The sequence below is a fragment of the Habropoda laboriosa genome, unplaced genomic scaffold (genome assembly GCF_001263275.1).
Source record: "Habropoda laboriosa isolate 0110345459 unplaced genomic scaffold, ASM126327v1 scaffold176, whole genome shotgun sequence".
NCBI lineage: Eukaryota > Metazoa > Arthropoda > Insecta > Hymenoptera > Apidae > Habropoda > Habropoda laboriosa.
The window spans coordinates 1,169,651-1,194,854 of NW_017100321.1; the positions used below are offsets into that span (position 1 = coordinate 1,169,651).

The window sequence follows — 25,204 nt, forward strand, 5'->3', positions numbered from 1 at the left end:
ATTTTCTTTTCTTTTATTATATTATATTCTACATTTTTTCAGTTTATTATTTGTGAGTACATTAGATGGGAAGTTGTTTGCTTTGGATGCTAATAATCTTGGGAAAAAACAATGGACCTTAGATTTTAATGAAGGACCTATGTTATCATCAAGTATTCATAGTAGAGAAGTATGTAAGACATATAACATATAATGTTTTAAGTACAACTAAGTTTTGTTATATTTTTAATGTCTTACATGTTATTAATTTGTTTTAATAATTCTTTATAGCTTAATAATAATGGGCAATGGGTTCGTCTAATTCCATCTTTAAGTGGTGGATTATATAAATTTGATGGAGAACATTTAGAAGCAGTGCCAATATCTGCAAACCAATTATTACATTCATCTTTTCATTATTCAGATGATTTAGTATTTTCTGGTGGGAGAGAAGTCAAATCTTATGGTTAATTTATTTTGGAACATATCTAATGAACAAATTATTATTTAAGAACTTTGATTAATTAGCTTAGATTATTGAGCTTAGATTATTAAGAGCTAATTATTTTTAAAAGAAGATAAAAATGGAATATATAAATATAAATTTATTTGTAACAGGTGTTTCGAGTACTACAGGAAAAATTTTATATGAATGTGGAATTAATGGTTGCATGAATATCACAGAAGGAGAAACTTATATTGAACAAGAAGTACTTGTTGTTCGGAGATTTCAACAAACTGTAAGAGCAGTTGAACCACGCACTGGTATTGAAAGGTCAATTTCATAAAATGTAAAATTTATTAAATAGCACAAATTACATGTTATATTGAAAAAATTTATACTAAAATAGGTGGAACTTCAGTGTTGGTCAACATGATTTAGTACTGACTCCTCACTCTGATGTATACTGTCAAAATGAAATTGCATCTCACATTCTAAATATTGAAATTAAAGTTGTTGTACCTGATGGTTTAATTTGGGCTGTTAATAAAGACAACCCTACAGTAAAGTTATGGCAACAGAAGGTTGGTTTTTATTAATTACAGAAACAAAATATACTTTTTAAGCTTTGTTTTGATTGTATACATTTGTATTTTATTAGTTTGATTCTCCAATTACTACTATATGGCGTGAAAATACAAATGCAAAAGCTAGTGGTCACAAAAATTTGAAGGAAATTAACTTATTTGATAGTACACAGTGGTCTTGGGGTACAGAATTTTCAGTCAGTCCAGGTATTTATTTGGGTATGCACAATGGGCAGTTATATATACAAGAAAATGCAGAACTATATAAATCATTGGAAGCATCACCAAGATATATGCAGCATTCAAAATACCCATGGCAACATTATCCTGCAATTGGTATGAAGCTTTAGCTTTTGTCATTCAATAAGAATATAGACGCCTTTATTATAAAATTATAGTAAAACAATATATTTCAGGTAATGCAATTACAAAATCTCTTTCAAATCCAACAACTGATAATAATGGTTATGATGCTTTGCTTGAAATAAGTGATGTTCAAAGCACCACTGCATTATCAGTTTTGTATAATTCGGACTATGTAAATGGTATATAAAGTAAAAACATTTTGTTAATAGTAAAGAAGAAATTATAGTTTTTAATTTTTAAAATTATTTTTAAAATTAGATAATAACAAACAATGTAATCATACCAATCCAAATTTAATGCTTATTGAAGAGCAAAAATCGTTTGGAGCACATAATACTCATGAAGAGGATGATGATACTCCTGTTCAAATTATAATCGTATCTTTGTGGTATTGGTGGTATGTAAAAGTAAATAAAAAAGTACAAAATGCTAATTTTTTATAGAAAATTTTTTTCTATAGGAAAGAAGTTGTAATTATTTCAATTACCACTGCAATCTTACTTAATTTTATGCTAACACAACGTTTATTAAACGCTACAACAGTTGCCAAAGATGCAGTGCTTCCGGTAAGGAATATTGTAGATCTGTTTGATGTTATAAAATTCTGAAATACTAGTATTTGATATCAATTAAGAAAATTTATTTTTGTGTGTTTTATAGCCCTTAATAGTTGAGAGACATATAGAGACAACTAAAAACAATCAAGTAACTAATAATGAAAAAGAGATTGATAGTTTTAAATCACGTTATCTCACAGATTTCGAACCAGTAGATTGTTTAGGAAAGGGAGGCTATGGTGTTGTTTTTGAAGCAAAAAATAAAATAGACGATTGTAATTATGCTATTAAAAGAATTGCTCTACCAAACAGGTTTGTCAATAAATACCTTCATATATTTGAATGTAATCAAACGTGAAAAAATTATAATCTTTCCCTTTATTTACTTTGTCTAATAGTACATATTCAAGAGAACGTGTAATGCGAGAAGTAAAAGCATTGGCTAAATTGGATCATCAGAATATTGTAAGATATTTCAATGCATGGCTTGAATGCCCACCTGCAGGATGGCAAGAAAAACATGATCCTCAGTGGATAAACAAATTAATGCTTCCAAATTCAGAATTTACATCAGAACCAATTCACGCAGAAACGAAAGGTAACAATTCTGTTTGTATTAATGTCAGTCAAACTGATCAATCATCAATAGACAGTGCTTGCGAGGCTTATGATCTGAATCACGATTCAGATGAAGATTCCTTTATTGTGTTTAAAAAAACACACACAATTGGTCAGAATGAAAATGTAATTAATATTAGTAACTGTAGTAATGAAATTTCTGATTCATCACATACGAATAACGCGATGGAGAAAGTATTATTCGATACTAATGATTCTACACATTCTGAAAGTATTGTCTTCAAAGACACAGACAGTAAATATTCAGAAATAGAAGAGAGCAGAAACCGACAAAGATCGTTCTCTTTAGATTTGAATAATAAATCAAATACATATAAGTCTCCAAAAATGTTCCTTTATATACAAATGCAGCTGTGCCAAAGGCTAAGTCTCAGAGAGTGGTTAAAAAATCAGTCAATGCGAGATTATGGTCGTGTATTAAATATATTTCAGCAAATAATTGAAGCTGTAGAATATGTTCATTTACAAGGACTCATTCATCGTGATTTGAAGGTAAAGCTTGAAATGTAGTAAAATATTACACCCGTAAAAGTTAATAATTTTATTTTACATTTAACAAATAAATTTCAGCCTTCGAATATATTCTTTTCTTTCGATGATAAAATAAAAGTTGGAGATTTTGGTCTTGTAACTGCAATGACAGAAAGCTATAATGAAGCCCACACTCCTCCATCGGAAAACGAAACTATTACATTTAAAAACAGTTTACACACCGCATATGTCGGTACTCACCTTTATATGTCTCCTGAACAAATAAATGGCCAGGGATATAATTATAAAGTTGACATCTATTCCTTAGGAATAATTTTATTCGAATTACTTATTCCATTTGTTACTGAAATGGAAAGAATAGTCACCCTTATTAATTTAAGGAAATCAGTATTTCCAAAAAATTTCAGTAATGCTCATCCTGCAGAGGTAAGAAAATAACAGTGTTATTTAAGTAATTTTAATTTCTATTTTCACAAAAATATATTAATTGTAAATATTTATTTTTTAGTATGATTTATTGAATATGATGCTGGATGAAAATCCTAACAACAGACCTACTACTTTAGGCATTAAAGCAAGACCACCGTTATTAAATTATGAAACAGCTAATGGTCTTGCTGCAAATACAGATACGAAGTGGCATTTTGAACTGCCTCAATTGTTCCGAAATTCCTCAGTGATTACCAGTAGTAGTAGTAGTGAATCCTGGGAAAACATAAATTGAGTAATATACCCTTATAATGGTTTAACTTTAACAAAGGATGTGCCTGCACATTATTATTTTTACGAAATTATTAGAAACTTTAACATTATGTTAACGAAAGTATTTGCTCAATTTATCTTATTATAATACTGCATTTATTCATAACTACTTGAATGAAAATTATAATGATTGCAGGAATTCAAATATTAATTTATTTAAGCAATGAGAAACGTTGAACTAAATATATGGTCTTTCAGCAAAAAACTTACGCTAGCTGCTTTGTTTTATATCAAATGATTGGTATTTATAGAATTCCTTGTTGTATTGTCTCTACATGTACATATAAGCTGCCATTATTGTAAGGCAGTACTTGTATAAATATATTTTTTGTAGATTTTATTTCACATCGTTTAAATATTTTTCTACAAAACCATATTATTTTATATTACTGAGACTTAGTAGAAATTACTGTTACCTTTTTCATTATATTGTTAAAAGTAATTATATTTAATGTTATAATTCGAAATTTGTGTAAATCTATTTTCTAATAAAACTAAAAGAATATAGGTATTTTATTAATTCGATAAATAACGTTTCTATATTTTATAAATCGTACAGAATGTTTTTAAATAAGCTATCTATTATTGTATTAATACTATTTCTCATCTTTTGTTTAATCGAAAAATTCAGTTATCTTCTATAATTCCTGATACAATTTCATTTGCAGCTTGCTGGCTACCAAGTAATGTTATTCCATTTTTGGATAAAACAAAGTTTATAGTAGATATATGATCATTGTTAAAGATTTTTGGAAGTCTATAGAAACCATGCCTATAAAATTATCAATGCTTCATTTGAATTTATTTATAATTTCTGTTTTATTAAAACTATTGTTTTTGTTATACTTTACCCATTACAAACATCTTGTAATATTTCTAATAAACACCAAATTATTACAAAGATCAAACACATAATTATGGATCCACAGACAAAACTCCACTTTTTCCAAAATGTACTTACAAATTCTAAAAAAAAAAGAGAAGCACAATTTGATACAGAATATTTAAACAAGAATAGTAGGAAAAACACTGTATCACCTTCACTTTTATCTATTACAGTAATTCCAAACGTAAAAAGGACATGACCTGAAGCTTTAATTGATTTATTTCTATAATGGTAGATATAACACGAATAAATGTTTTCAATTGTACCGCGAATTATGTAACTTGCAATGCTAATAGTATTAATGCGCCCATCGTCCTTCAGATTAAAAAAATCATTGCTAGACGAAAAGAATTAACCATTACAGAAAAAATACGTGTATAATGAAAAGTTTCAATTTGTATTGTTTACTTTTCTCCATAAGATTGCAATAACTTATCCATTAACAACCATATAGCATATGTCTTTTTAGAAAATGCATATCCTTTTTCATAAGGAATTGTATTGTAGAAACATGATAACTTAAGTTCTTGCCCTAGAAGCACTGGTACTTCTTCATAGTAATCTAAAAAATTACTGTGTACAATTGTATTCTTGAGTATTAAATATAGTATGTGATAATGAATTAAGAATTAGTACCAGATATACTAATAGTACGACTGGAAAATCTTTTACTGGTAGTTTCCAAAATTGGTAATGATATGAGATCTATTTGATTTCCATCTATGTCAAGGTATCCAAGAGTAAAACTCATTTGTGGTATCTCTGCACAGTTGAAGCATATTTTTTCCTATTTAAAAAAATGACAATTTCACACCAGAAATAAAGCTTTTAATCTCATTGATAAAATTATTTACTCTCATTTCATCACGTATAGCTCCTAAGAATATATCAGTTGTAGATGCAATTGTTATTTTTTCCAAAGCTAAAGGTATATATTTCTTTTCATTTCCATTAACTTGCATGTAGATATTTTTACCATCTTGAGCTACTACTACTTCAAACCATTCCCCTACCAAGATATGCTCCATACTTTCAATTGCAACATAAGTTGCTCCCTGATAATACTTAAGTTTTATTCTTCCCTCTTCTAATATTAATAAAATGTATTTATTTAAAGAATCATCTGGTATAATTGCTATAACACCATTTATGTCCTCTATTTTTATAACAATTGTAATCTAAATTACAACAATTATAATAAAAATTACTAGGAAATAATTATTGTTATCTAAATTTACTTAAACATCAATTGTTTTTTCTTACTTGCCAACGTTCCATATTTCTTGGACATGGTACTGCAACTGAGTCTGTTAGACCAACATAAATAAAACCTTCATTGTCATCCCCCATTAGATATTGGACATTGTTACTGCTGGATGGAGCATGTACATGTTTTTCATCATATTTATCCTAAATGAGATTTTATGCTTTACAAATACTTAACCATTTAAAATTAATCATAGTTATAAAATATAATGAATGTAACTTTTAACATATGAAGTTGAATGGATGCAAAATTAATTGCTATTTCGTGAATTTGACCTTGAAATCCTTCTCCTATTTTCATTGCATGATCCAAATTATATGATATTGGAATGCATGAAAAAGTGCTGACTTTATGATAACCATTATTAACACGTAATACACCATGTGTTCCATATATTACACTTAAAATTACATGCCACTGTCCAATCTAGAAGGCAACTTATTTCAAATGTGAAATATTCAATATGATAAAAGACATTTCTTACTTCTAATTTGCTCTCATAAATCAAACCCAAGGAACAACCAGTAATTTGAGACCAGACTACTATTTTTCCATTTTGTAAAAACAATTTTACAAAATCACACATTATTCCTTTACAGTTCTTTTCAGAACGATAAATAATCACACCAAAAGGGGATAGTGTTAAAAATCTTAGATATATATGAAGTATACGCAAAGATCTTCCATTTATATCATAAAGAAGACTACTTTTTTCTGTGAAATGTGCTACTTCATGTAATTTAACTTTAAAATAAAATTTAAATCAGTTTTAATATCAATTTTAATATTAGCAATAATAGTATTAAATAAGAAATATACCTATACATGGTTTGGTGAAACATTGACGAATTTCAGAAGCTAAACCAGAACAAAGTGTACCATTACCACTTGGAGAAGGATTGTTGCACATTCGATTTCTCAATTGTGTACCTATTCCACAGTTTGAAGTACAAGGTGTCCACACTGTCCATGATGACCACATTCCATTTACTAATAAAAATGTAAGTCAATTTTTATAAAACATAATTATTTTTCATATAAGATAATAAACTTACTGGAACAATTATTAATTGCACAACCCTTTATCTCTTTGGATGAACCTTTACAAGAAGTTCCTTGTGTATTTTGTGTTTCTGAACATGAACGTTTTCTTATTTGTATTCCACTACCACATTGTACACTACATGCACTCCATTTGTTCCAAGTAGTCCAAATTCCAGCTATTAAAAATTAAAAGATAATATACTATTCCATCCTGCATATAAAATACATTTAATATACTTAGGTGTTTTTTGCAATTAAATCCCACACAGCTCTTCTTTTCAAATGCTGAATCATCACACATTAATTTAGAATTTGAAGGAACAGGACTGTTACAAATTCGAGTACGATATTTTTGACCTCTATCACAAATTGCAGTGCATGGTGACCAAGTTCCCCAAGTACTCCAACCTCCAAGACCTAGGAAAGATATTTATTACTGAGGCTTATAAAAAATATCCATCTTTTTCACAATCTATTTACTTGGACATCCAACATCATATTTGACACAATTCATAGCATTCCAATAAAGCATCTTCATAGAAAATACACAAAAATGTTTTTATCAAATATTTTTCAATGATTAAAAATTTTATTATTTATTACCACGTTGTTTCCAAGTATCTTTTCTACAATAGAAAATGTGCAATCAACAAGGAAACATAATTCAATTAAAGCAGGCAATTTTTGATGAATTTCCTTCACTATTTTTAGTTCTTCTTTACGTATAGGATGAGTGCTTACAACTTTTTCATAATCATTCATGGTACATCCTAGAACAAATCTTTCAAGAATTAAGTAAACTATGTATATTGTTCTGTTATATTGTCCTAAACAGTACCCATAATTTGACAAATTTCAATTTGATAAGTGGGACCAATACAAGAAGCCCCATTATTGGAAGGTAAAGGATTATTACAAATACGATGCCTCCTCTTTTTTCCCTTAAATCCACATTTTCCAAAACAAGATCCCCAAAGACTCCAAGAAGTCCAGCCACCATCAATAGGACACAAATCATTGTTCTTCAATCCAAGGTCGCAATAGAAATTTTGCATCGCATTTGGTACATCATCTGTAATAAAACTATTAAGAACATGTTATGTTATTAAATCAAACTTTTTACCAGTAGAAACGGAAGAAATTAACGAAACAAAAAATATCAAGAACATCATTGACGACGAAATCTTCATTATATTTAATAACTTTGAAAATAACGTAGCTTTTTTGTATTATGTAGTAAGAATATTAACTCTATAAATACTGATACTAATGTGATTAAGAATTTATAGTTTTCAATTATTTTTTACGTTCAATATTTCCCGCTTTAAATAACTGTTCGATACATAAAACGGTTCAGTTTGAATTCAAATGTATTCATTCTCTTCTGTAAGATAAATTTAAACCAATAAGACTCGTTACTTCCCATATGCGCAGCAGTGTATATGACAGTGTATCTTAAATATCACCTGTATGGCGCGAGCGGCACAAACCTCGTGAAACGTATAGTGTCATCAAAAATATATAAATAGTTCTAACAAATTGTAGTAAGTGTTTCTCAACCAAAACATATGTATTTTAATTTTGGAAGTGCAATTATATTTTGAAGAAACGTTACATTGTTGTATTACTTTCAATATTGTTTCATGTTTAGATATATAAACAAGCCTAACCTCTAATCATGGTGTTTTAACGAATAAGTTATTCGTTAAAATTAAATATTATTATTCGGAAAATTAAAGTACAATCAATGAATTGATAGTTGATAATAATTATAAAACAATTTATGTTAAACAATCGTTGTATTTGGTTGGTTCTCATTTCTGTGTTTCTGTTAACTTAGTTCTGTGTGTATTTAATATTTAATTTTTTCTTGTGCCGTACAAACATGACTCTCACTGAAATGGAACCGCTTAAAATACACTTAGATGCCTTAGAAATGGCAGGAAAAGTGGTTGATATACACATTACTGCAGATAGCAACTTTCCCTCTTTAATTAACCTTATGAGATATAATGTCCAAGGTAAATAATTACTCTTTTATCTGTTTTATGCTTTATTGCAGCAGAAGTTTTTAAATATAAATATATTTCACAGGTGGACCAACAGTTAGTGGTCTTGATGATCATGATTACCCAAATTTAAACGGCATGTCAATGTGTTTTTCAAATATAAATCAAATGAAAGTGCATAGTAAAATTTCTTTACCATCTGAAATAATGGAACATTTTCATCGTATCCTTTTTAATATAGATTAGTATAGATTTTCTTTGCAATATTTATTTTATATATTTTTTTTACATAGAATACAATTTCTTAACATTTGATTAGACATGCGGTGCCATTGTATGATGGGTCTTTTTACAGAATGTTCAAAAGCATGGCTTACAATTGATAGTGATATATATGTTTGGTCATATGAAAATGAGTAAATGTTTATCTATATTTTTTTTTTCTAAGTACTTTCATAAAATACATTTATAAAAATATGTTAATGTTATAATAATATTATACTTTTAGGTCTGATGTTGCATATTTTGATGGGTTAAATGAAACTATAATAAGTGTAGGTTTAGTAAAACCCAAACCAGGAGTATTTCAATCTTATGTGAAATATTTATTAATCCTTACAACTACAGTTGAAATAACTATTCTTGGAGTTACATTAACAGAGAATGCTGAAGGTATTGCAATTTTACTTTCAATATAAAATTACATTTTTTTCAATATTTATTTAATTCTTTAAACTTTAATTTAGGTGCATCACCAGAAATGCAACTGGTTCCTGAACCAATTTTTACAGTTGCTACAGATGGTATTGGTATTACAACTATAGCAAATACTAATAGTGGAAGAATTTTTCTTGGTGGCAGAAATGGTTCTCTTTATGAAATATACTATCAGGTAAGTTTTGCCAGATAAATAGGAATATAAAAACAATTAATGGTAAAATGATGATTAATCACTACACTACATATTTGTTGTATAGGCAGAAAGTAGCTGGTTTGGGAAACGTTGTAAAAAAATAAATCATTCTGAAGGTCCTTTATCGTTTTTAGTTCCATCTTTTGTCACTATAGCTTTATCAGAGGAAGAAGCAATAATACAAATTTCTGTGGACGATTCACGAAATATCTTATACACTCTGGGCGATAAAGGAACAATTACGGTTTGGGACATTGATAACGATGGTGCATCCAAAATTGCGTCATTGTCACAAGCTTCTTTAGTGCAAAATGCTGTTCATGTTGTTAAGTATGCTAAATACTAATACAAATACTAAGTTATTTTAAATAACGTGAAGTTGAAATTAAAATTCGTATCACCCTTTTCAGAACGTTGGATAGTAATAATTTCCGACCATTGGTGAGCATATCTGCTATAACAGAATCAGAATCAGTACATTTAAACTTAGTTGTAGTTGCAGCTACCGGAACACGTTTCTACTTCAGTTGTACATCAGTTGCTAATCCAACAGCCAGACCTCAGGGTCTGCAGTTAATACATGTTAGATTACCGCCAGGTTATGCTGCTAATGCTACAGTAATGAGACCAAGAAAAATACAAATGGCGCATTATCGAAAAGGTATGCATATATAAATATTCTTGTATTGAATACAAAATATCGAAATTTGTGTACTATACAATGTTTTTTGTACAGGAACACTCATTCTTGTTTGTGGTGGAGATACAGAAACAGCTTTATGTTTAAGTAATGATGCTTATCCATTCACTAACTATTTAGCTGAAACTCAGAGTCCCTTGTCACTTGATAGTCCAGTATGGGCAATGGCAGAAATTCTCGTAGAACCAGCTATACGTATTGAAAAACAAAATATTTCCCAAGAAGAGCCTCCCCTTCTTGTAAGGCAGCACATGGAAGCGCCTCGAAAATTTATATTTCTGACATCTCAGGTATATAATTGAGTAAAAGTTCGCGAATTTACCATAGGTATTTGTTTACAATTCATTTATATCCTTAATTACAGGGTGCCATAATCTTTGTACAAGTTCGACCAATGGATATCTTAAAGCAACTTCTTTTAGAACAACGTGGACCTGATACTGAAGCGGTTCGCGCATATTTTCAGTCGCAATCATTAGAACAAGCGTGTGCAACGTGTCTCATTTTAGCCACGCTTGAAAGTTCTCAAAATGCTGAGGTATTAATTGAAATCGTTTTTGTAAAAATAAAATCTCGTTAACAAAAGTAATTAGAAAAGCAATATTTAATTACAATCTATAGTTGGCAGAATGGGCTACTAGAGCGTTCTTTTTATATGGTAGTCAACGAACGACAAGTATTGGACCTGCAATTGATGTACACAGTACCTTTGCTAATATAACTACAGGTATTACATTAATTACATCAATTTTATTTTATTTTTTCTTTTGTTTATAAGTATATTTGTGAAACTTATAAATGCTATAACAGATATACGCACATCGATACCAAGAGTTCCAAACTATGATTTAAGACTTCAAGGATTCCGACCTCATGCGCCAGTGGGTCTTAGTACAGATATTTCTCTACAACAGTTCTCAGCAAAACACAATGGTCTGTATCTATATGTAGGAAGAATACTTCGACCTATATGGAACATGCGATGTATTAAACAAGAAATTGCAAATAACAAGACTCAGGTAAGTTGAATTAATATCGATTTGTACAGGTATTTTTGTTTACATACATTTTTTACACGTGTTGTTAATTGCAGATTTCTAGTACAATTTCAACAAGACAAGTTAGTTGGATTTTAAGTCTCTTGCAAGCATTAAGATCGTTTCTTAATAAAAATACCCACATTACTAAGCAGTGCGTATTTCATATATTACTTTAACCATATCACAAATTATAAAAACTTATTTAAACTAATGATTTCTAGACATAGTTCTACTAGGAATATAACTGATGGATTTGAAACAACTATATCTAGTCATTATCAAGAACCAATAGTTGAGGAAAGGAATTCATTAGCTGCGTTAAAAATTTTCATTACTCATGCTTGTGAAGTTTTAGAACTTTGGAAAATTTTATGTGAAAATCATTTGAGTCATATTGTAAATTGTTTATCAAAGGTTATTCAAACAAACATTACATTTTTTTAACGATAGAATTGAAAACATTGTACTAATCTTTTTACTAATTTTTAGGATCAAATCAATCAATTTTCTACAGCTACATTTCGTGATTTAATTCTAATTGGTCATGAAATTTCTTCACTACTGATCATTCATCTTATAGATAGGTACGTCAATTAAGTGAAGTACAAGAGTACTTTCAACTAATTTTTGTAAATGTTCTTCAGTTATCTCGGAGATAATGCATCTGTCGATGGTGTTAGTCAAAGATTACGAGAAGTTTGTCCAAACTTATACAGAAGCGAAGATGCAGTGTGTTCTAAGGTATGAGGAGAACAAACTACTCTGAATTCTAATTACGAAGAACGACACTTTTTTGTATTATTTGTATTCTTGAATTATCGTAGGCCAATGAGATAATTTTAAAGGCAAAAAATTGTACGAATCCAGAAGAGAAGGAATGTTACTTACAGTCTGCCTTGAAGGTAAACATATAATAGTATTTTGCTATTGTATAATATTATTTGCATACTACACCTTATTTTTAATGCCTCCTGCTTACAATCCTATTTATAGCTTTGCAAAGAAGTTGCTCCCAGATTGAATTTAAGCGCAGTGAGCCAACAATTCGTTGCTTGTCAATTTTATTCGGGCGTACTCGAATTATGTCTCTGCTGTGCAGAAAGAGTAGATGCCAATAACGCTGCCTTACATTATTATAAAAATAATGAACCAATCGAAGATCAAGAAGGACGATTTGCTTATATGAAAAGGTATTGATTAGAAAATTACACCTTCAGTAACGTTCAATATATCAAGGATTTAATTATACGCATAATTTTTTTCCAAAATGTAGATTAGAAATTTATAAAGAATTCATCACACTACTGGATCATCTTTACAATCAAAGTATTTCAAATCCATTGACACCGACTATACCTAGTAAACCTGGACCTCCCCCTCAAAATACTTCAATAATATCTGTTACTCCAGCAAAAGAAATAGTGAGACGCATCTTTTTTCTTTTTTATTAAATTAAAATTGTTTTGGTTTTCTTCATTAACACTCACATATTTTAGCTACACGACATTATAAACGATGCGCTACATTCCACATGCGAAATTCTTCATGCTTCGGTGTACGCTTGGATGATAGAAAGAAGGCTTCATGGAGAACTCGTGGCGCTTGCAGCACCTTCTTTAGAAGCTTACCTTACTCGTGTCAATGCGCCAGATTTACTTTGGCAGTTTTATGAAAAAAATAAAAATCATGCTGCCGCTGCTAAAATTTTGGACTCATTGGCAACCAAAGAGTATGTATAAAAGCTTGCAAATACTATTGATTGTATGTAAACTTTTTTTTTAATTGAGGAACATCTTTATTTTTTTATTTTTTATTTTCTTTTTTTTTAATACAGATCAAATATTCCATTATCTCAGAGAGTTGAATATTTAGCTCGGGCAGTGGTTTGTATGCGAAGCGATCAAGCTGGATACGCTCCATATCTTGGTATCTTCTTACGTGAATTAGAAGACAAAGTAGAAGTCGCCAGAATACAACAACAGGTATACGATTATAAAGGATATATTGAGAACAATAGTTTCCTTTAGAGTACAATGTATACATTTATTATTTTGCAGATATTAAATACGATTTTTAATCAATATATAAGCGATCGACTTAATGAAGAAGCATTTAGAGCTTTAAATTTTTCGTTACTTGATATCACAAAGGTATGCTTATAAACTTTGCGTTATACTTTGACACATTTGTTTATATTGAATTTATAAAATTGATATGTGATAATAATTACAGCTGTATGAAAAATATGCGGATCCTTTACAATTGTGGGAATGCAAATTAGCTATAATTCATTGTTCCGGTCACCAAGATGCAATGTTAGTTCAAGAAATCTGGACTAATATTATAAACAATGGTATTCACATCATACCTCACATGTTTATTTCTTTAATGCATTATGTAAATAAAGAAAATATTTCATTTAAATAATACATTTTTACAGAACTGAAAGATACATCAACCGCGGAAGATAAAATGGCTATTTTAATGAGTAAAATTATATCTTTAGGACAGGAGTACTCTGGATCACCACATTGTTTCCCAGTTGGTAATAAATCTTTTGCATGGGTATTATAAAGTAATGACCATATTACGGTATAAAGTGATAGTTTTTTTTTTTTTTTTTTTGTACTTTTCAGACTTCTTGATAAAACAATTAGAAATAAAAGCATGTAAGTTAAATGTATCAAACACTGGAATTATATCTGGATTTCTGCAATTAGGAGTATCAATGGAGGATCTTTTAGATATTTATAAGTAAGCATACCATCTATATTGAGAAGTATGTTCCATCTATTTTAATCAACAGACATAAGGTTTATATGTAATATCCCCTTTTAGAATGATTGGTAAAGATACACGAACCTGGTTAAACGAAGGAAATGAATTTCATCTTATCGAGTCAACAGCAAATTTGGTTAACTATTTCATTTCGCATTCAAATGTTACCAATAATTTCATTAGGCAAGTATCTGTCACTTATTATTTTGTAAAAAAAATCGTTATTCTTATAAAAACTTCATTAATTTTGAAAATCCATTGTATTATAGGCGGAAAATAATAACAAAATGTCAAGATGTGATTTCAAAATGTTTAACTACTATATACAGCAAACCTCACGGGCAGGAATTAATAACGAAACTTAGATCAATTCAAAGTGTTCTGAATCGTATGTAAGAAATAAAATTTCTACTGTTTTTATAATATAACATTTTATAAAATTGTATAAATCATTGAAAGTTAAAGTACGACGAAGCAAGTTATTTCGTAAAAAGAATACTGTCAAGAAACTGTAAATACAGAAAGAAAAAAACCACAAGTGCTCAAATATTTTCTATAAATATGTTTGTTTTTTCCCGTAATAAAAATCATGTATACTAATTATATTAATCTTTTTTATTATATAAATTATTCAAAAATAATAAGAGTGTTCTATGTTCTATTATTGTATTTATATATTCTCTTTATAATTCTATATTAATTTAAATTCACCGACGTATTTTCAGTATATTTTTAATAATCAATTCAGTGAAGTGGTATATCTTATTTGATTCATTAACAAATATTGTCGATTTTACATAATCATACGACAGTTTACTATACAAAGTTTTTTCGTATTTAAAGCACGATTTCTTTTGAAAACATGTAATTGTGAATTGAAGTTGAGGTTCCAAACGTTTATAGATTTTGTTGGTCCTGAAAAGGACCGTTTTTGTCAGGTTGTGTCAGCTATATTCTTACTTAGAACTGGTATATTTGGTAACTGCCTTGGTACCTTCACTAACTGCGTGCTTAGCTAATTCACCAGGCAGTAAAAGTCTCACAGCAGTTTGAATTTCACGAGATGTGATCGTCGAACGTTTGTTATAATGTGCCAATCTTGATGCTTCTGCCGCAATGCGTTCAAAAACATCATTGACAAAGCTGTTCATGATGCTCATTGCTTTACTGGAAATACCAGTATCAGGATGCACCTGTTTGAGCACCTTGTAAATGTAAATAGCGTAACTTTCCTTCCTCCTCCTTTTCTTCTTTTTGTCAGCTTTACTGATATTCTTCTGAGCTTTTCCAGCCTTCTTCACAGCTTTACCGCTAAGTTTTGGTGGCATAATAATGCTTCACAGAGACTTGAAACTCGTAAACAACGCGTAACTACTGCTCCGAAAGACAGCGGTAGAATAATTTTCAGCGGTTTTTTTTTCCCTTATATAACAGAATGCGCCGACTACAGCGAACCAATCGCAGAGCTGCACGGCTTCATGCTGGACTCCCTGCTGCGCGATTGGTGCGGTGCTACTACCGTTACCACAAGATTGATTTCATAGAATGTGTTCAACACATTTTATGTACTTCGAGAATACACAGTTATTTACATATATACATTTTTTTTTTAAGTATATTTTTTGATAGCAACAACAATGATGTAAAGTAATAAAACTAGAATTAAATAGCTCATACTCGAAAAGTAATGAATAAAATTTTACATTTTCCTTTATAAATATTTCTAAATGGAGTTATTCAAATAACAAAATAAAAACTAACAGAATCGCTTAACTTATATAGACGAAATATTGTAGATTTATTAACTCGTAACTTTTTTTACAAAGGTTTTAATGGCGAAAAATCATTCTTTGTATGATTGTAGAAGTATGTACATATGTCTTTTACAACAGTACAGATGTTTCTGTTTTAAGCGTAAAATTATGTTAAAATCAGGGTAACATTTAACGTACTAACAGTAGCGAAAAACTATTCTCTTTTAGTCATGTAAACATTTACATATACCCTTGAAATTCGTAAGCAAATTTGATATTCGTAGATACTCGACAATAAACGGTTAACCATTGTTAGGATATAAATTTCAGAATTGTCTGTCCTTGAACAGAGCTACAATTATAATATTAGGGATTAAACGTCAAGTGTTATTAGTTCGCAGTCCTTTGAATCTTACAAAAAATTATACATTATACATAATTTTTATTTATTAATAGTTGATCGAGTTCTGAATAATGTCTCAAAAAATAAAGAAGATGGAAAAAGTGATAGAGCTTAAGAAATTGGAGGATCATGATAAGAAGCGGAAGAAAAAAAGACGAGTTGAGAGTTTCGTGACATACCTTTACAAAGTTTTAAAGCAAGTTCATCCTGAAACAGAAATATCGAATAAAGCTATGAATATTATGAATAGTTTCATGAGAGAAATATTTGAGCGTTTTGCAGCTGAAGCAGCCCAATTGTTAACATATAACAAAAAGTCAACAATAACACCGTGCGAAATACAGACTGCTGTAAAATTGTTGTTGCCCAGTGAATTGGCGAAACATGCTATGGGTGAAGGCACTAAAGCAGTCACGAAATACAATAGTACGTTACAATGAAGAACTTGATAGAAAGTAACATCGTGACGTTAATACTTAATAATAAACTTTTACTGAAATAGTAGTATATAAAAGAAGTAGTGCTGTGCATTATTACTTGAAAATTATTAACCTTCTTTGGAGCCATTATTTTTAATACGTGGAAAATTGAACAGTTTAAATATTAATTATTTTTTAAGTAATATTTATTTTGTGCTACCACGCAAGATATTTGTTTTATTATAATCAGTAGAAGAAATACAACGAAGTCATAAATTAAACTATTAAGTGGCAGCAGGGGTTCATGTGGTGACACATAGAATTGCGTACAACATTCTAAGCACTTGAAAGAGGACTGATACAATAGTAAAAGATACTTCAGAAGCCTCAACTGAAGTGTCGATCCTCATCTTCTCAAATTTCTGTATTGACAGAAGTTTCGATTTTTCAGATATATGTACGAAAAACATGACTCCTGACCAATTTCACGACTTCATTACAATTTTTATATTTCTATATTATTTCACCTTATTTGTTTATAAAAATATTTCTTAGATAATCATTTTCAGTGTAAAATATTACTTTTATAAATTATTTTACATAAAAATTACTTAAAATATTATTTGTTAAATGCGTAAAATGAAATCATTATATACGTCGTAACAGTTGGTATAAGTATACAAAATCATGGTATGAAGCATCTGCTCTCCAGAACCAATGAAAATACTTCTCGTCTGCTATTGGACGGACGTAGATGGAACGATGAGCATATATACGAAGCACCCCGTAATTTTCGGAGTAGTTTCAAAGATACCTTCTATTTGTAAGGTGTTGTGGAGCATTATCTCTTTATTTTCTTACATCAAGAAGCTAATAGAAGATGTCTGGCCGTGGAAAAGGAGGAAAAGCGAAAGCAAAGGCGAAGTCTCGCTCGAATAGAGCTGGTTTGCAATTTCCTGTTGGACGTATTCACAGACTTTTAAGGAAAGGAAATTATGCGGAACGAGTTGGCGCTGGAGCTCCTGTTTACTTGGCTGCTGTAATGGAGTATTTAGCCGCCGAAGTTCTGGAATTGGCGGGAAACGCAGCACGAGATAACAAAAAGACCAGAATTATCCCAAGGCATTTACAACTTGCAATCAGGAATGACGAAGAATTGAACAAACTTTTATCTGGCGTTACCATTGCTCAAGGAGGTGTTCTACCTAACATTCAAGCTGTTCTTTTACCAAAAAAGACTGAAAAAAAGGCTTAGACTTTCGGGAGCAGACAAACACACAAATGGCCCTTTTCAGGGCCACAAATTTTTTATGGAACGAAGAAGCATTTCGGTTTCTTCAAAACAATTTATACTATGCAAGTTCAAATTCATTTTAACGAAAACTTCTGTTTTGTTATCTTCATAAATACTCACAAATACTATATATTAATACGAAAAACTGCTAGGTTAAGTTTTACGTATTCATAAACGAATTGTTTTTTTCTCGTGTTCTACATCATTTAAGGTTATACGTAGTACTCCAATATCATGAAATACCCTAATGTTATAGTATTCTTTTTATAAGAAATTCTGATGAAACATTAACCTAGCACTGCATTATTAAATTTCCACTAAAACATTAAATTGTTTAGTAATTAAAATTAAATTTCTATGCTAAGTATCGTACCTGTGCTATTGACAACGATATACAGATTTTTTGAAAGGAAAATAAATTTGACACTGTCTTTATTTCGACACTTACGAGAACAAATAGACTTGTAATACGCGTAATATAAAATATCTAATTACACATTACGTACATAATTAATATTGTATAAAATTATGACAACGTAAAAATTTATTTGAGATTATTTTTTCGTGTTATTCACAAACAATAAATATTTATATACATATAAACAAGATAGCAAATCAATTTTACATAAGTTTCATATTACGTTATAATCATCATATGTATATCAAATATAATAGCAAAAAAAAAATAATACTATGAAAATAGTAAAGATGATGAAATTAAAAAAATTCTGTTTAGATTATATAGATATCAAAAAGATCTTTGTTCAAATACATAAAAGTATCTGAAGCAAAAATATTACTGTATTTTTGTCATTTATATATAAGTATTACAACATATAGGAAAAAGAACAAATATTTTTTTACGGCTGATCGAACTTGCTTCCAACAAGATTGTAATTTTGCAAAGCCATTTGTTTTGAGTAAATCTGTTGGCAGCACTTATTCATAAAAGAGAATGGAAACATCCGAATCCGGCTTGAAGTTGCGTGTACTGGTATGTATGTACGGTAGTTTTGCTGATCGAATGACTTATGAAGAAACAATTTTATATGTAATATGAAACGAAGAAAACTAGTTATCCCATAAGCATGCAGTGTTTATAATTATATAATTAATTTCTTAGCGGTAAGATTAAGAGCGTTTATCAAGAGTATCATTTAATTCCTATGTATATAACCTTTTTTCTTGTCAATATGTAGTACATTAACTTGAGAATATCGAAATTTATGATAGATTTACATTTGACTATTTCGTGTATATATAAGGGAAAAAATGTTATTCCTCTTTTAATTTTACATTTCCATGCATTTTCATTTAGTACTTCTTATTTTCTGAAGTCAAAATACAATTATGTTTTAGTATGATTTTATATACAGTTGTATATATATTGATAACAATTTTCAGAATTATATTCTCTGAATTGTGTTACTACATATAGATACAGTGAGAAATTTAGAGTTATTGTATTTATTAAGAATCTGAAGAAAAGTTTATTTTACAAATATTTTATTATTAGTATTATTTGCTTTCATTGTAGATAACAACCTAGTTTGAATAGAATCCTCTTAACAAAACGGCATGTTTGTAAGAGTCTGGTTGCGAATTCTCACGGGGGATGAATGAGGAAGAATTATTAAAACGGTCTGCTGCAGAGCGAGATAGAATATTTAGCTGCTATGACCGTGGTAGAGAGAATGGAGCAGAAATTGATCCTTGGGAAGATCCTACCTTTGAAGTGTATCATGCCACAGACAGATATGGATTTATACAGTAATTATGACAAAGTTGGTAACAATAATACTACTGTTATTTTTTGTCATATGTATTATTTTTATTTCAGTGACAAACGTTTACCACAGAAGCCAGACCCTAATGAAGTTAAAACTCATAGGGTGGAAATGGAAAGATTAAAAAAATGGGAGAAAATGACAAAACAATGGGATAGTTCTACAACTAAAGAAAAGTTACGACGCAGAGTATATAAAGGAATTCCTAATAGATTTCGTGGTCAAGTTTGGGCATTGTTATTGGGTATTAAAAATTTGAAAAAAGAACAAGCTGGTAAATATGAAGAGATGTTGCAGCTTGCACGTCAATGGTCTACTGAAATAAGACAAATTGATGCTGATGTAGCTAGACAATACAGAGATCATATCAATTATAGGTGTGTAAACTAAGTTTAAAAATTATCAAAAAGTAACTGAGTAAAAGCTTAGTACATATTTATTAAATTCAAGGTTATATTAAATTTCTATTTTTTTTCAAATAGAGAAAGATACAGCATAAAACAACGATCTATGTTTTATGTATTGGCTGCCTATAGCATGTATAATATGGAAGTGGGTTATTGTCAAGGAATGTCTGTATTAGCTGGATTACTTTTACTATACATGGATGAAGAAGATGCATTTTGGGGTCTTTCTGTATTGCTTGCAGATAAGAAGTATACCATGCATGGTCTGAGTTGGCTTTATAAATTTAAAAATAGACAAAAATTTGGTCCAATATTAAATAATATATTTATTTATAGGATTTTATGTTGATGGTTTCCCAAAATTAAATCGCTTTATAGAACATCATGATAAAATTATGAATAAATTTTTGCCAAAATTAAAACGAAAACTTGATAAATGCGGTTGCGATTCTATTCTTTATGCACTAAAATGGTTTTTCGTTGTTTTTCAAGAAAGGGTAAGAAGATACGTTTGTCTTTATCAGGTCATGAGTAATTTTATTTTAATACATATCTAAATACAATTATTTATTCATAACAGACACCTGTTAGTCTTGGTCTTCGAATTTGGGATATATTTTTACTAGACGGAGATCGTATTTTACCTGCTATGGCATATACAGTCATGAAAATGCATAAACGTTTTCTCATGCCAATGGAAAGTTTAGATGAATTTTGTAATTATTTGCAAATTAAATTAGAAAAAGATTTTTGTTTTGATGATGATACAGTAATAAGTACTATGGAACGTAGTATGGAAGAATTAAAACGCTCTAAGTTGGATTATCCTGGTCCTCCCTTGCCACATGAGTTACCACGATATCCATTCGGCACATTTAAAGAACCTTCATTTGCAAGCAAGGTAATGTCTACCATTTAATATATTTTATATTACATATAGATTAATACTTGAATATATGTAATAGTTTAATAATTAAAAGTATGAAAAAATTAATCTTGATACTTTGATTTATATATTTAGGTTGGAAGACGTTCTGAAGAATTTAGCGAAGCACAACATGTAATGCGCGAATCCATAGCACAACGTAGAGATTTGGTACTTACTGATGACGGTAGAGAAAGTACAACACCAGTCGAACAAACCAGTTGTGGTCTTGGCGGTGAGTTACGATATAGTGAAAACATAGAACACGGTAATACAAATACTTGCCTTCTACATTCTGAACAAGAGAGTATTATTAGTGATGAAGACAAAGATAGGGATTCGGATATTGATATAATGGTTATATACAATACTAGACTGTAAAATACTTTTCAAAGATAAGATTTTAACACTAAAAGTATTATGCACAATATTGCTCATTATATATAGGGTGCATCATCTAATTCATATGCTTTGAATTATTTCTAAATTATGCATTGTACAAAAAATTATTTCTTTATTTTACAAATTCATACAACTTATTGTACGGAGAGATACGAATTTTCTTTTACCTCTGTTAAAATTTTGGGATAAATTTCGAGACAAAAAGACGAAGAACTATACAGTGTTCGGCAACTGTTGGTAGAAAATTTAAGGAGTGATTCTAGAAGCCGATATAATATGAAAATCAAGAATAAAAAAAGCATATTAGCAACTGTAAGTTGAAAGCATAAAATATTTCCACTTATAAAAATCTGCTCGAAATCAAACTTTCGCATATAAAACTTTTTTTGTAGAACGTGTAATTTAAAAATAATTCAAGGTATGCGAGTTAGGTTGCACACCCTGTATATGTATAGATAGATAAATAGATAAAACTTTATGAAAATATTATGTAAGCCATATTTTGAAGTATTATATACTTATTGCTATGTAATTATAAGCAAATTTTTTATAGATTTAGCATCATTAGAAAGAAAATAAAAATGCCTCTAAATTTGTATTAAGAGTTTTCATTAATAATTTTTTTATTCAATAAATCAAAAGTAAAGAGTAATAGACTGTGATTTCTTTAGAATACTCAGGAAATTTTGTATAAAGAGGCATAAATAATAAAACAATGTACGAGTCCAGAAAAATTAATATACTAGTGCACATTATACAATATTTTTATTACATAATAGCACAACATTGTATTATAAGAATTATGCCAAATTTGATTGCCATTAATTAATAGCTAATTATGAAGAAAATATAAGGTGTTTCTAGAGACAAGTTTAAGTTGAATGTATTACACTTACTATGCGAAAGTATTCTGTCAAAACATGTTTGTTCCAATATCCTGTTGCAGTATAATAAAAATTACATATATGTGCAGGAAGCAAATTCTCATTTGATCCAAGTCTTGATGATGGGGCCTCTCCCAATGGCTCGCGCCGGTCATTGGCAGATACATCTGTTACCTCAACAGCTGACCTTTCTGTATTTAGTTCGGCGACACGGTCTCAAGCGTTAGACAATAGTCTTGATACTCAAAGTAATATTTCTAATGCTAGTTCTGGTAGCGGTGGTTTACCCACGCCCAGAGCAACACCTCATCAACCAAGTCCAGACGTTGTACGAATTTATGTACCGTATACTTCACCTATGTCTGGTTCATATAAAGATGATCTTCCACGTACACTTCCGCGATCTTTAGAGACCAATAGAATCCGCATACGGGTTGATCCTGATCAAACACCGGTTGTGGAAAATCTGAAACCTTTCTCGTTAGAGAATCCAGAAGTCGAATTAGATTTGAAATAATCTGTTTATTCAAATAGTCATACATTTCATGTGCAAAAAGCGACTCATGACATTGCGATTAGTATTAAACGTAGATCTAGATAAAACTTATCTTTTGTTTTATCTATGTATATATTGTAATATATACATAGAAAAGTGATAGTGAAACAAATGGTAATTACAATAGGAATGAAGATGAACAATGAATGCTAAAACATTGTGCATATACGTATGATTCTACTTTTCATGAAATAGGTACTCGTTAAATAAAAGTAAATGTAAATTTTCGTTTTCAGATACAAATCTGAGTTATATGCACGAATAAACATAGTAAATCTTATTGAACGAAAATTATTGCACTATTGCGATGGCCTAATTTACGTTCATAGCCAAATACAAATAATTTAAAATGTACAATAGGTAATTATAATTTTCAGTATATTATTCCTAATCAATCAATCAACGATATTTTAAGTAATGAAATTATATCTATACATCTTGTCAAATTATTCTAAAGATGACTGCATAATATTTGTCATACATCATATTGTATTGTACGAAATTATATTTCAAAGAACAATAAGATGATGGAACTTTATGCAGAATAAAAACGAAATATATGCTAAAATTATTTATAACATTTAGTAGATATCTCATACAATGAAATTTCGAATTATTATATGAATATTAATACATGTATAAGATAATACGACAACATTACAATTAGGAGTGTAAACGTTAAGCGCAATGTATAGATCATTTCTATAGTATCTGTTTTTAAATCCCTCCCTCTGACAAACAGGATATACAAAATATTTTGGAATATACTACAAATTGGTCACTATACATATGTATAGAAGTATGAGTCAATTTTCCATAGTAAATGTAATACTAAAAACGATATTTTTGTTACTATAAGTATATAAAATCTTTTGAATAGTCATTATTATATTTTCAGTATTGCGTGTATTTCTCTGGAAATTTCTATAACTATTGCAGATGTTATAAAAGTATATACATAAAGTTCCATACTCTAGAAGTATATAACAAGTAAATAATTTTGCATTATAGATACCTTCTATAATACAAATGGAAAAAAATGTTACCTTCATGGAAATTTATTCTTTTAGTAATCATAAATGAATTAATATCACAAGATATTGCTTTGAAACTTAATTTCACATGAATTTTAAATGCAGCATATTTAAGACTTATTTAACCATAAAATCTCAATGGAAATTTACTTTTTATATATCAATATATCTGAAATTGTTTAATATAAAATTGACTAACATTTTCAGATATTACAAATAGATTAGCATTTTTTACAATATCAATTATTCTAGAGAAATTAGAATGTATAGTTTAGATTATTATTAATTACTTATTTTGGGAACAATTATAAGTTGGAGACATATAATTTATACAATTTGAAAACAATGATATAAATGAAAAATTTTAGTTAGTAGATTATTATAAAATAATGATCATATCTTCTAACAAAGTTACATTCTATTAATGAATTAAGTACTATACTGCCACAGTAATATTAGTACTTTATTTATTTTATGTTCCATTTTTTTTTTTTTTTATAATAATTAATGACAGGTATACTGTTGTATATACGTAGTATTTAAAGAAAAAGGAAATCTTTCATTACATAGTAGTTGAAAGAAACTCCTAAATAAAGAACTTGCAAGATATTTGTCAGAACTTTTGCCAAGGAATGTGAATACTGAACAGTCTTCTGACATGCTGCATATTTATTGTTTAAATGTACAAAGACATATTTTAGATTACAGTAATTACAATTGAAATGTGCTTCATAATTAATTGGTTCTGTAAAGCATTCCTGGACATACAGTATTCCTCAATGTATATAGAGTACGAAACTTATAATTATCGTTGTGATAACATAAACCTGACAGCAATCACTTGTTATATCTAATAGCATAAGGTAATATTTGTTAAA

At 29.3% G+C, this 25,204-nt stretch overlaps 7 protein-coding genes across 7 annotated transcripts in view; 5 read left to right on the plus strand and 2 right to left on the minus strand.

The window, feature by feature from the left end:
* LOC108574277 (eukaryotic translation initiation factor 2-alpha kinase-like) overlaps nucleotides 1–3,786 on the plus strand; it is a 4,244-nt gene extending 458 nt beyond the window's left edge. Inside the window, 12 exon segments of the mRNA XM_017936837.1 lie at nucleotides 43–169; nucleotides 271–445; nucleotides 598–754; nucleotides 831–1,005; nucleotides 1,083–1,344; nucleotides 1,425–1,553; nucleotides 1,591–1,771; nucleotides 1,835–1,940; nucleotides 2,035–2,243; nucleotides 2,330–3,062; nucleotides 3,141–3,488; nucleotides 3,571–3,786. Coding sequence (XP_017792326.1) covers nucleotides 43–169; nucleotides 271–445; nucleotides 598–754; nucleotides 831–1,005; nucleotides 1,083–1,344; nucleotides 1,425–1,553; nucleotides 1,591–1,771; nucleotides 1,835–1,940; nucleotides 2,035–2,243; nucleotides 2,330–3,062; nucleotides 3,141–3,488; nucleotides 3,571–3,786 — 2,818 coding nt within the window.
* Nucleotides 3,787–4,451: 665 nt separating this feature from the next.
* On the minus strand, nucleotides 4,452–8,217 carry LOC108574210. The gene is made up of 14 exons (XM_017936745.1): nucleotides 8,145–8,217; nucleotides 7,860–8,093; nucleotides 7,625–7,791; nucleotides 7,502–7,553; nucleotides 7,259–7,438; nucleotides 7,033–7,197; nucleotides 6,797–6,967; nucleotides 6,462–6,721; nucleotides 6,197–6,403; nucleotides 5,974–6,120; nucleotides 5,565–5,888; nucleotides 5,347–5,497; nucleotides 5,119–5,272; nucleotides 4,452–4,596 (listed from the first exon to the last, which is right to left on the minus strand). Exons 1-14 carry the CDS (start codon nucleotides 8,209–8,211, stop codon nucleotides 4,452–4,454), a joined length of 2,424 nt encoding a protein of 807 aa, XP_017792234.1. The 5' UTR covers nucleotides 8,212–8,217.
* Nucleotides 8,218–8,906: 689 nt separating this feature from the next.
* On the plus strand, nucleotides 8,907–14,991 carry LOC108574257 (nuclear pore complex protein Nup155). Its single transcript, XM_017936816.1, has 26 exons — nucleotides 8,907–9,042; nucleotides 9,116–9,253; nucleotides 9,350–9,446; nucleotides 9,539–9,702; nucleotides 9,777–9,922; nucleotides 10,008–10,273; nucleotides 10,354–10,604; nucleotides 10,680–10,933; nucleotides 11,008–11,181; nucleotides 11,265–11,370; nucleotides 11,454–11,662; nucleotides 11,737–11,834; nucleotides 11,905–12,097; nucleotides 12,173–12,267; nucleotides 12,328–12,424; nucleotides 12,508–12,585; nucleotides 12,677–12,873; nucleotides 12,957–13,104; nucleotides 13,180–13,412; nucleotides 13,518–13,665; nucleotides 13,741–13,833; nucleotides 13,916–14,036; nucleotides 14,124–14,228; nucleotides 14,320–14,437; nucleotides 14,522–14,644; nucleotides 14,731–14,991. The coding sequence occupies exons 1-26, from the start codon at nucleotides 8,907–8,909 to the stop codon at nucleotides 14,855–14,857; spliced, it is 3,915 nt and encodes a 1,304-aa protein (XP_017792305.1). The 3' UTR covers nucleotides 14,858–14,991.
* Nucleotides 14,992–15,407: 416 nt separating this feature from the next.
* LOC108574250 (histone H2B-like) lies at nucleotides 15,408–15,841 on the minus strand. The gene has a single exon (XM_017936805.1). It carries the CDS (start codon nucleotides 15,787–15,789, stop codon nucleotides 15,418–15,420), a length of 372 nt encoding a protein of 123 aa, XP_017792294.1. The 5' UTR covers nucleotides 15,790–15,841; the 3' UTR covers nucleotides 15,408–15,417.
* An 848-nt stretch (nucleotides 15,842–16,689) lies between these two features.
* LOC108574212 (late histone H2B.L4-like) lies at nucleotides 16,690–17,058 on the plus strand. Its single transcript, XM_017936747.1, has one exon. It carries the CDS (start codon nucleotides 16,690–16,692, stop codon nucleotides 17,056–17,058), a length of 369 nt encoding a protein of 122 aa, XP_017792236.1.
* A 792-nt stretch (nucleotides 17,059–17,850) lies between these two features.
* Nucleotides 17,851–18,292, plus strand: LOC108574245 (histone H2A-like). The gene has a single exon (XM_017936792.1). The coding sequence runs from the start codon at nucleotides 17,918–17,920 to the stop codon at nucleotides 18,290–18,292; it is 375 nt and encodes a 124-aa protein (XP_017792281.1). The 5' UTR covers nucleotides 17,851–17,917.
* Nucleotides 18,293–19,325: 1,033 nt separating this feature from the next.
* Nucleotides 19,326–23,253, plus strand: LOC108574300 (USP6 N-terminal-like protein). Its single transcript, XM_017936867.1, has 8 exons — nucleotides 19,326–19,456; nucleotides 19,869–20,101; nucleotides 20,172–20,495; nucleotides 20,601–20,788; nucleotides 20,862–21,022; nucleotides 21,106–21,426; nucleotides 21,547–21,685; nucleotides 22,826–23,253. The coding sequence occupies exons 2-8, from the start codon at nucleotides 19,947–19,949 to the stop codon at nucleotides 23,251–23,253; spliced, it is 1,716 nt and encodes a 571-aa protein (XP_017792356.1). The 5' UTR covers nucleotides 19,326–19,456; nucleotides 19,869–19,946.
* Nucleotides 23,254–25,204: the final 1,951 nt, after the last annotated feature.